The 11,797-nt window shown below is 32.9% G+C and overlaps 1 protein-coding gene and 1 long non-coding RNA gene across 3 annotated transcripts; one reads left to right on the plus strand and one right to left on the minus strand.

Annotated features, from left to right (window-relative positions):
- Positions 1-483: 483 nt before the first annotated feature.
- LOC144550573 (uncharacterized) lies at positions 484-3,882 on the minus strand. Of its 2 annotated transcripts, none has more exons than XM_078298576.1 (5): positions 3,155-3,882; positions 2,936-3,056; positions 2,565-2,666; positions 2,185-2,378; positions 484-818 (listed from the first exon to the last, which is right to left on the minus strand). In XM_078298576.1, the coding sequence occupies exons 1-5, from the start codon at positions 3,824-3,826 to the stop codon at positions 786-788; spliced, it is 1,122 nt and encodes a 373-aa protein (XP_078154702.1). In that variant the 5' UTR covers positions 3,827-3,882; the 3' UTR covers positions 484-785. The 2 variants fall into 2 exon arrangements, with proteins under 2 accessions (XP_078154702.1, XP_078154703.1); XM_078298577.1 differs by lacking the exon at positions 484-818 and adding an exon at positions 1,293-1,908.
- A 5,353-nt stretch (positions 3,883-9,235) lies between these two features.
- Positions 9,236-10,459, plus strand: LOC144550575 (uncharacterized). Its single transcript, XR_013510504.1, has 2 exons — positions 9,236-9,499; positions 9,935-10,459. It is a non-coding gene; the product is annotated as an uncharacterized LOC144550575 (long non-coding RNA).
- The last annotated feature ends 1,338 nt before the right edge of the window (positions 10,460-11,797 follow it).

Genomic DNA, 11,797 nt, shown 5'->3' on the forward strand with positions numbered 1-11,797 from the left:
CATACTATATTTAGGGGAGATTTTACATAATGCCCTTCTTTTTCAAAACATAGAACAAAATACCCCCTCTTGAAAATTATGAACAAAATGCCCTTGTGGACCCCACTTTTACTCTCTCTTCCCCTCTCTCCCAGTCATTCATGTTTACTCCTTGTTTACTCCCCCTATTCATTTTTTAGAAAATATATCTGATTTAAATAATGTAAAATTTTATTTGCTAAAATTAGAAAACATACAATTAGCTTATATGTAAAATCTTTCAACATCTGTTCTTTCAAAAAAATATTATTTTATAAAATCTTTTTAATTAATCTGAAGAAAAAAGACGATGTATCAAATAAGAAAAAAAAAATAGAGAGATAAGTAATTTCACAATTATATTTGCTGGATCAGATCTAGTCTAAGTTTACTGTTCTCTAAGTAACTCAAATAATATTTGCTCTATGTTGTTCAATTCTCAATGAAATTATCTAGGCCACGGTGCCTAAGGCTCTGATCAGAACCTAATTTTTACAAAACCAGAAATGATTTCAATAGTGATTTGAAATTCAAAATTTTGAGATCAAAGACAATAATATACAAAACAAATTCATTTCATATATCAAAAATAATTGTTCCTGCTTTTTTTCTTGTTTTCATCACTTGCCATTAAACCCTAAAAATTGATATTGTGAATGTAATTGCTATAAATAACAACTACAAAAAAATTAAAAATTTACCATTAGAAGGCCACTGATTTGGCCCATAAAATGGTTTATTTGCTTGTGGATCGTCTTCTGGAATCTCTATACCAATGTAATATCCTTCTTTGTAGTCCCCTATTAGTCAGAAAAACAGATATGTAATATTAATAATGTAGAAAAATTTAGTCAAAAAAACTTTACAGTTTACTAAATACCATGAGAAACTAATCAAAGTTGAAAAATGCCAGAAATATAGATTTAAAAAAAAAACCTGTAAAAGAATGCGCAATGGGTTAATAGAATTGGTCTAGGTTGGAGCACCTTGACCAAATAGTAGGTCATTTCAAAAAAAAAAATTACTTGGTTGGAATTATAGATCCATCTTCGCACTGCTTGAAGGCTACATTTGTTTGGTGACTGAAGCAACAAAGATGAATTCCATTTCCTTCTTTTCTCTAGTTCTGTAAATTATTTAATGTCTCTATTGTAACTTCCTTAGCGTCACAGGTGAAGAATTGAAATATTTAAAAAGCGCCTAATAAGGATTTCAAGCAAATATTATAATCACAAAGAAATGAAGAAATTTATCAAAAATATTAGAGATGAAGGATTAGCGGTGAGAGGCGAAGAAATCAGTGACGAGAGATGAAAAACGAAGTTGCGATATGTGGGATATGAAGAGGCAGTCGCTAATGGAGAAGGCGGGAAGACAATTGGGGAAACGGAGTAAACAGGAATTAGTGGGAGGAAGGGAAAGAGAGAGGAAAGGTGGGGTCCAGAGGGGCATTTTGTTAATAATTTTCAAGAGGGGGTATTTTGTTCTAGGTTTTGAAAAGGAAGGGCATTTTGTAAAATCTCCCCTATATTTAGTATGAGCATTTAGCATGTGATAAGCGAAATTCTAATTTTGAAAAAGGTAAATATTCTCCATTTAAGAGAAAAATATACGACATAATTTCCTTGATTAATTAGGTACATGGCCGGCGGTACGTACTAGTGCACAGCTGGGACCGGTACCATTTTCATAATTTGGTACCTTTGCTGTAATTATATCAATGTTGGGTAGTTGCTTAAGCAAGAATGGGCTGATATCCCATAGCTTCTGGTAAAGACACTTGGCAAGAAGCATTGAATTCATAGCTGCCTTGTAGCTCTTTCTGAGTATGAAGTGTTTTCTCATACATTCTGCTATGTACTACCCATTTGAGCACAGTGAGCTGGCCTCCTGCTTGCATGGCAATAATCAGAAACTATTTTGCACCATTATAGATTCTCAATACCTCTATTATTGTAAGTTTATTCTTTTATGTTTGGCGTCTATGATTGATTAATTTTTTGTTCTTCTATTTACATTTTTTTTTCAGCAAAATGCTATTTCAAATGAGCCCTTTTTTTTTCTCTTTTGTTTCTACCTCTTAACCATAACCCCTAGACTGAAACAAAATCTCTTTTAGGATTTCAACAGTTAATGTTATTTTTATTATTAGAATAAAAAATCAACCTGGGATAGTGATAGATCCTGAATTAATGGGTCTCCAGTCAAGCAGTCATTTGCAAGGACAAAAATTTTCTCTTCTAAAGTCTTGATGTGCTTCTTTCTTTTTCCATTCTCCCCAAGTAGATGAAAGCGAAGTCTACCTTCTTTGTCAGTATGTATTTTATTTAAAGTATTCTCATACTTCCTTTCTTGGATCCCTATGTTTCAACCAAAATTATATGAAGCAAATACATTACACTTGAATAATATTCAGTGTTGATTGATAATTCCTGTTTATTGGGGTTTCATTAGAAGAAAATTTATATTTGGAACTGGAATGTCTGGATCCAGAACAGGTAAAAGTTAACAAGGTAAGTAACTTGAGAATTTTGAAAAGGGCATACCAGAAATCTCAGATGATTGGCAGATGACATGAAGCAGATCTTGTAAGCTGCTGCTGCCTGGAGTTTTTACAATCAGTTTCATCATGTCCGATGTCGAGAATCCTGACATCGTTTTGAGATTTGAAAAATATGTAAGTCAACGAACCTAATTAGTTGCATATCCAGCAATTAAATTACATATGTCAGGTATTATCTAGCTTTTCTAAAAACCTAAAAAGGACCTTTATATCCTTGAGACATTTTACTATACACTGCCAGAAGAATGCAGGAACAAACTGTGACATTTAGGAATCCAATGGTTTCTCTTTTCTACCTACAACCCAATAAGGACTGAGAAAGGAAAGAGTAGCAAACTTAAATTTAAAGATTACCAAAATGACCTTCTCTGGATCTTTTGCCAAGACTAGTAGTAGTACTAATAGACAGGCTATCTGTCCTTCTCCACAGCAGCCTGCTTTGCTTATCTTTCCCATCGCTAGTAAATGAAAGATTCTGCACCATAATTGTAAGATTTTATAACAAAACATAAAATAATTAGGACAAACAAAAAAATTAATCAAACTAGTTATGCGACAAGCTCAGTACAATACCTGTCTTGCTCTTTTGTCAAAAGGAGTCAAAGAAGGGCTTCTTTTCTCTGTAGTTGGAATTGTAGTCTGTTTCAACTTTATATCCTTCCAATTTGGCCTAAGTGGATCTATTGCATTCTTACCTCCTCCAGGATATACATCCGGGTATTTGTCAATTTTTTTGGCAGCTTCCTTACTACCTTGGTACATAGAAGGGTTTGCAGTCCATGACTCCTTGCTCAAAGTGTTGCTGGAACTTGAATTCTTTTGGCAGCTTCCTTTGAATTCCTGTCCTTTTGTGGGAAGTGAGCTCCTTACACGAGGTTTGCTTCTCAACTCTGACCACAGTGAAGAGCTTGAGATTTCTGACGCCAATTGTTCCTCCTGATCAAACACATTCCTAGGAGGTGCCATTTTTCCATTGAAAGCGAGGTCCAAAAACTGAGCCTGGCCAGCTTCAACCTCATTGGAGTTACTAGGAACACAAGAGATGATTGCCTTCTTTCTGCGCCCAAAATTATCAATCGTTGTGCTTACACTCTTCTTCGGTTGAAATGGCTTAGAAAAGAATGTATCATCCATGGGCAAACCAACAATTTCATTTGCAAACCTGTTCCTTTTAGGTGGGGACTGCAACAATGAACATATAATGTTTGATTCGACCAACGAGCACTCAGATTTTGATTCCCCCATCTCAACATATCTGCACAAAGCACTGAACAAAGCAACGCTCTCATCTGGCACCAAGTATTTACCAACGGCTTCGATTCTACGCTCATTGGACCATTCCAGGAAATCAAGTAGGGTTCCAGGAAATTTATGTGGATTAATATTACAATATTTTAAACGTGCATAAAATTTGTTTTGTACATATCAGTTTGGGATTTTTTTTTTTTTCGAGTATGCTCATCTCTTCTTTGTGGACAAAATGAGTCCTGTATTTCATATGTACTCGAATGTGTTTTACAATCATTTTAGTTGACATATGTTTTGTTATGACGAATTGGTCTAAAAAATATATAGTATTTTGTTTAAATAAAATATGCGAGTAGGGTTAAAGTGCCCCATCTTTTTATGCACTAAAGACGCCCACATCTTTATCTGTGTTTTTAAAGTTCTAACAATCGATTCGAGCCGCTCAACATGATCTCCATAATAAAATGTATTTCAAGTCTAGACTTTATTGTTTTTTAGAATTTGTTTACTATTTTTTTTAGAGGTTCAAATGTCTCGTGCCTTTCATGTCTCATTGTGGCTCATATCATGTATTTTTGTTTTTAAAGTTAAAACAGTCGATTTGAATCACTCAATACGATATCCATATTAAAATTACTTGGAGACCAAATATTATATATTTTTTTAAATCTTTTATTAACTTTTAGATAGGTACAAAAAATGATTTTATACCTATCTTAATACATATTAAAAATGTTCCAAAAAAAAAAAAATTGGTCTTCAAGCATATTTAAAATTTACTATAGATATCATGTTGAGCGATTCCGATTCAAGGACAAATCCAGAATTCCGGTCAGGGGTAGGCACAAAATACTAATCAGGGGTATAATTTTTTTTTCTCTTGACAAATTAGAGCAGAAAAGTATATATGAATCTAAACTCACGATGTGACCAAATATGTCACGACACGACATGGTTTAGTCACAACACAACACAGTTCCATCATGGCATGACATGGCACGTGTGCTGGTCATGTGTTGTGAATTGTGTGTCCCGTACCGTGACCATTCATGCAACGTGATCATCTTTCAAAAATTTGACACGACACGGACACGTCACGCGAAAGATTTTGGTCACGACATAGCACATGGTCACATGAGTCACGTGTAATTAAGACCGTTATATCTTGATCGAATGGTGAACCTTGAATAAACTAACATAAATTATGAAAAAAATAGTTAAACATGACCAAACGTAACCGGTCACATTTGGATATGTCACGTGTGGTCACGACATGCCTTGGTCATGGCGTTATTAACGTGTTGTGACCATTCATGTGCTATGACCATCCTTCCAAATTTAGTCACGGCACGTCACGTGATTCAAGTCACGGCATGACTAGTTATGACATGATATATATTTAGATCCCTAGTAGCTTATCTTTTTTTTTGTCTAGACAAATCAACGATTCTTATGAATGGAGTAGCAAATCGAACCGCATCTTTTTTCTTTAATTCTTTTACACAAATCAGTCTGGACTAACTTTCTTTTCCACGTAATTTTCTTCTACTTGGATGTGAATTAAATCCAAGAGTAGGTATTGTTTCCATCCAAAATAGGTACAAGTATAAAATACCACTAAGTCTAAAAAAAAATTCGAATTTAGGGGTAGGCAAGTGACTACCCCTGTGCCTACCCCTAATCCACTATGGTTCCGTCACTATTCGGATCAATAGTTTGAACTTCAAAAATGAAGAAATAAAATGTGAGGCACAATAAAGTATGAAAGATATGAGGCATTCGAACCGTCCTTTTTTAGATAGTACAAAATTACAATATTTGGATGGTCCAAATCTTCTATTTTGTACTTATCTAAAAATAATAATAAAAATTTTAAAAATATAAATTTTGATCTCTAAATATATTTTAATATAGAGATCTAAACAAAAATAAAGGCTATATTGGGACATAATTAGGTATAAAAAGATGAAGCATTTTAACCTTACACACAAGATATTTGTATTTCTAGCACTGTAACATTCAATCATTTGATATGGAAAAAAAAAAGAGAGAGGATAAAATCGACGTTGATAGCACCATAATGTTGATAATGACATGAGACACGTAATGTAGTCGTACATATTTTTCTAGAGATTATAACATAAAAAATGTTAGTATGTGCTTGATAGGAAACTACTTGTCCGCATCATTCTATCTTCATAAATTTTTAACGTGAATTGGAAAACTATAAAATTTTAAATTCGTTGGATAGTAACAAAGTTTATCCATTCAAAACATATTTTTCTTCGAGAACTGAAAAAAAATCTTAAGTTCTTAAAAATCGGATAATCTAGAAAAAAAAATAGTCACCGAGCTTTTTATGTGTATTGGCTATAGATCTTGAACTAAAAGTAAACTATTTTTCCGAATATTTGATATAAACAACACAATATACAAAGTTAATTCATTGCTGTTTTTATGCCTTTTCAAAATTAAAAGAAAAGATGATTATAATATTTCTCATTTTTAGGCACTAGTTTCCAGTGTATGCTTTATTTTTATTTTTTTAGTAATGTTAAATTTCTAATGGTTGACTGATTAATTTAGAAAACAATTAATTTATTTCAATTGTGCATAAAAATTGGTAGAACCAACTAATTATCTTTTAATAAAATGCTTTAAACTGATTTGAAGTTTTCATACAAAAAAATGTACATGTTATTTGTTGCTATTTTATATTAACCTATCTCTTTCGAAAGCAATTAATACATTTTTGTTCTAAAAAAATGTTGTTATTATTTAAGATAGCTTGTAGAATTTGAAATTATTTTTCAAAAGGCCATGAGCCCATGACCCATGAACGAGCCGACTTTACAATTACTTTTCAAAAGGCCAATAACAAGATGTATGCTTAGGAATTGGTCCCATGCTTTGTGTGGATTTTTTGTTTCATTTGAGAACAATCCTTTTCTTAGTCATTACTTGACAATTTTGATAATAAATTTAAAGATTTATATGAATTATAAAGAAAGTAACTTCATATTTTTTTTTTATTGAATACATAGATAGCTTAACAATTTAATTTCATATAATTTATATTTTTGCATTAAAGACTGTTAATTTCATGTTATTATGATGTACGGTGGAATATACATCAAATCTTATCATAATTGAAGATGTATTGTATGCATAATATAAATCATGACTATATGTTGAATTAAATTTTTTTAAGATTGTTAATATTGTTAATTTCTTTTTTTTTTAAGATTAGTGACTTTGAATGTCTACTAACAATTTTATTGATAAAACAAATATTTTCAACGCATCAAATGATCCTCATTTCTAGATCTACTAATTTATTCTCTTCAATTCTTCTAAATCATTCTATTCTTTTTTTCCTACATATCTACACTCTTATTATCACCATTTTCATAATTGACTTATTATCTTATTCTCTATCTCTCTTCACGACCAAATCTATTCTCGTCTAACATCCGTTGCACTCCAATCAAGATAAATGTAGAGACTTCATACTCACATCGGCTTGGCTCCCTCCCTCCTCTCTCTCACCCTCCTCCACCCGAAGAGGTAGAGATGAGAGAGGAGGGAGGGGAGGTAGCTCAGAGTTTCATTGTTGTCTTTCATATCGTCTATTCGTAAAGAACGAAAGTCCCCCTAATATAAATAATTTGTTAAGCCATTCTTTGTCTGGATAAACAATCAAAGACAAATTGTCTACGGAAAAAGTTTCAGATTTAGAAAAAAAAAATGTTAATTCGGACTTTTTGATTTGATATCTGAGGCCTATGCAATCAATTTTGGTATGTCTATCTATCGCCTTCAATTTGAAGCTATTAATTATTATTATGATCCTAATTACCAAATGGAAATCACTGTAGCAGATCTTTAATTTGAGGATTTAAAAAACTTTAAAAATCCTGCTCATCTTGAGACAGTGCATCCATGTTGCAAGTTCTATTATTTTAATTATGTCCAGCTAATCCTTCAAGTTGCTGTAACACATACCAATTAATAATTCGGATTTACTGCGAATTCCTAGAGAAGATAAACTGCAATTCACGTAAAATATCCAAACACGATGGAAAAAAAAAGTAGTTGTTAATTGTTTTATGTTTTCCGAGAGAAGTGCTGCAATCAAAATCTCTCTGAGATTGCGCGTATCTCGTGCAACAAGAATTTACAAATTATTCGTTCGGATTTTGGTACTCATTTATCCAAGTAAAGATTGCTGGCCGCACTCCAAGTTTACTTTATTTTTTATTTGAAGATCATTCTAAGGATTTTTAAATCAGTACTGATAAAATGTCTCCGTATTTGACAAAAAGAAAAATTAAGCTGTTGAAAAATAATCGCTCAGGACTTCTTTGGTTATAAATAACTGATAGGCTGATAGCTAGAGTTCTATCATGTGTGGATTTTGTCATTTTTAGTAATATTTACACTTTCTAAATATTTTATCAAAAAATCACACATATGAGTATGACACAGTTTTATTAACGAACGATTCACAAAATTTCGTCTAATGAACGGTACGACAATTTGTCGTTTGACGATGGTATCTCAACTGTCAGTCAAACATATTCTATTTATTTTACAACCCTTTTTTAAACAAAGCACATACATTTATAACACAATTTCCTCAGCAAATTGAAAAAAAATTGACCTGAATTTTGATCGGACGGTTTGGATCTAAAGTCAAAATTTTAATTAGATCCGGACTTCCGGTTTCCGTTAAGTGCCGTGAGATCTGATCGTCCCTTGTCAGTGATTTATAACATGGTATTAACACACGAAACAGAGCATTAAGATTCCTTCCCGGCTAGGGGAGAGGAACCTAGATGTGATTTCCGTACCAACTAATAGACAGCTCTATGCTTTTCTCAGAAGTGAAGAAAAATCTTAAACATCCCCAATTTGCACTCAGTTATGTACTGGTTCGGATGGGGTGGAAGTCTATTTTTTTAAAACAAGTAGTTCTTTATATTTTTAGTAGAATTTCTATTGGGTCTAAATTTGAATTATTATTTACAGATTCGCTTGATGATGCTTGTTGTTGTCAAAACATTCAGGACGGACGAAAGCAAAGAGGAGCCAATCCTCTCTTATGAATTAAAAAATATATATGTTGTCATTAAATTTTATGATATTTGTAATTCTAAATATTCTTTGGTTCCTCTTATTAAAATCAAATTAAACTATGATTACTTATTATGTCCTTCAATTCTAAATTTCTGACTTCATTCCTAACATTAATTATGAATATATCTTTTATGTGTTTTCGAGTAAACTTAATAACAAGATTAAAAAAAAACAAATCTGCTTTGGTGGTGTGGAAAAGGTGGGCACAAGGTGGGTGATTAATGAAAAGAGAAAAAGGACGAGCTGAACCCCACGAACCAAATTGTCGCGCATTTTACGAGCAAGTTGGCCATATGGTGCATTGTATCCCTCCAAATCCCTCGAGATATGAAGCTGTTTGAAAATTCAATGCTCCTCTTCTCATACAGATAGGCTGATACTGATAGCAGCATATCTTGGAGAGAGAGAGAAAGGCCGAAAGAGCAAAGGAGAATTTAGCTACCAAATCTTCTGTGTATAATATCACATACCTTAGCTCCATATTTCTTCCATTTTCCGGCTTGTTGACTAGCGCCTCTTGCACGAGCAAAGGTACTTTTTAGGCCTCTCTCTGTTTCTTTGTGTGTTGTAATTTGTTTGATCTGTTTAAAGGAATTGAATTCCTTAATTCTCTGTATTATATCTTCGATATATTTCCCAAGGGTACTCTTATACTATCGTCGGTAGGTTGGGTCTAATTTGAGAGGTGTCTCTCGATGAACCAAAAATAAGTTTGGCCCTTCTCTGCAATAAATAAAAGATATATTTGCTTCCACAATAAACAAACAAAGTTGCATTTGCTTGAATTAACTATTTTTTTCCAATACATATTTTCAATTTTCTTTTTGTTGACATTCATATATCACTGGTCACTGATTTGTATTAAAACCAAATATCACAAGAAAAAAAAATAATTGGAGCAAAAGAACAGCAGAACCAATCAGCAGAACAAATCAATTCTGACTAATTTTAATTTTTTTTATGCAGGTTAAGCATTGGTCTGTCAAATTTTACTAGAGCTTTCAAGATTCTACAGTTGTATATACTGAGAAAATATCAGATACTGCAATTTTATATTAAAAAAAAGTCTATACTCAGCAATGCTTGACCCGGGGAGGAATTTCTCAAAACATCGCACATATGCACATCATGTCAAATTAATGGAAGCAAAAAATTACAGTTCTAGGAAGAAAAATCAGGATTCGGGCTACTTCGGCACTGGGTCATTTCTGGTACTGGTACTAGTGACAGTGTCACTGATCATACTTCCACTACTGTTACCGCCACTACCACCCCCTCCATCCCTGTTACTACTGGTGCCTCTTGGTATACTTCTTCTCTTAGTTGTAGTAGCTGTCAGAACTTCTGATATCAGAAAAGTTACATCATCGTACTGGTAAATAGTTGTTTCTAAAGAGTGACCAATCAAATAGTGTTGTTCACTTCAATTTCGATGAGAAATCTGGAATTACATTAATGAAAAGAGTTTCAAGTCTTCTTAATTTTGGTGTCAGCTTTTTGTTTGTGTGCTTTGCTGCCTTTTTCTTTGCCCCCTAAATGTATTTCATTATTGTCACTATTTTGTGCTCCACAAGTGATTTCACATCTTCTAGTTGGTAACTCTATTATAGAATGTCTGTTGCATGGAGCTTGATGAATGATCTTTCTGCCTAATAAAAGGAAGCATATGACTTCATTAAACTTCCGGGTTCTGGTCTTTGTTTATTTTGATAGGGCTCGATAATTGTTGCACAAGAAAACGATTCTTAGATTTCGATCACAATGAGGTTGTGCGAAGCACGTCAACTCTGTACATAATATTTAGATAAGTGTGAACTTTATTCAGATAGGCTAGTTGATGTGAAGATAATATGAAGATAGGCTACTGTTATGTACTTCCACTACTGTTATGTACGTCAACTCTGTACATAATATGAAGATAGGCTAGTTGATGTAAATTAACCACATAAATTTAAAACTAACTAGTTCCTACGCTATTTGTGATTCAAGAATCCTGAACTCGAGCCTTTCATGCAGTGGAAATACCAGTTTTTCTTGCAAATTGAGTTAAACAGACTGTTGCTGGTGAATCCCCTATTCTTAGGCCTCTCTTTGATCAATCCTCAAACTTAGATCGACCAGAGACTAAAACAAGGCATTATATAAAGATTTTAAATAAAGATTTGACGCGAAAGAGCGAAGTTGTATATTCTAGACCTCAGTGCGTTATGAAATGCCTGGAATGCTAACCAAGCTTCAGTCACACCTAGGGGTGGCAACGAATCGAACTTACTCTAGTTTGAGTTTGAATAAGATTCGAATCGAACTAGATTTGATTTGTTTTGAATCGAATTAATTGCGAACTACACATTTCTTTGAATCGAAGTCAATTGAATTAGGAACTACAAAAAAAAAATTTTGACAGTCCTAGTTATACCGGTAGTTTATGCATTAGTTTTCTTCTCGCGGAACAAAATTTACACTGTTTCTTTTTATCTTTCACGAATTCACACTAATGAATTATGGGTCAGTTCAAGATTTTCTTACCTTTTACGCTGCTGGATTGATTAAAATCACAACATAGACCTAGTCAAATGGAATAAGTTTCATTGTTAATTTGTTACACTGCTGAAACATTTTAAAGTTCCTATTATAAGTTACCATTATATTAACAATTTTGAGCTGTGATATAAGTTTGGTTCTTGCGTTATTAAAGATTAATGGTTGAATCCATTAGTTGTATTATTTGAGATTTGAACCTAAATAATTTGCAAATTAATTTCGAACGAATTATACCTAGTTTGAGCTTGATTTGAATAAGATTCAAACCGAACTGGTTTGATTTGTTTC

This window comes from Carex rostrata, chromosome 2 (assembly GCF_964058835.1).
Source record: "Carex rostrata chromosome 2, lpCarRost1.2, whole genome shotgun sequence".
NCBI classification, from domain to species: domain Eukaryota; kingdom Viridiplantae; phylum Streptophyta; class Magnoliopsida; order Poales; family Cyperaceae; genus Carex; species Carex rostrata.

Excerpts from the sequence above, each read along its gene's own strand:
- LOC144550573 (XM_078298576.1), bottom strand. The coding sequence starts at position 3,826 with ATGGGGGAATCAAAATCTGAGTGCTCGTTGGTCGAATCAAACATTATA. Across the intron at positions 3,057-3,154 it reads TTGACAAAAGAGCAAGACAG|AATCTTTCATTTACTAGCGA; the intron begins GTATTGTACTGA and ends ATTATGGTGCAG. Across the intron at positions 2,379-2,564 it reads CCAATCATCTGAGATTTCTG|GGATCCAAGAAAGGAAGTAT; the intron begins GTATGCCCTTTT and ends GTTGAAACATAG.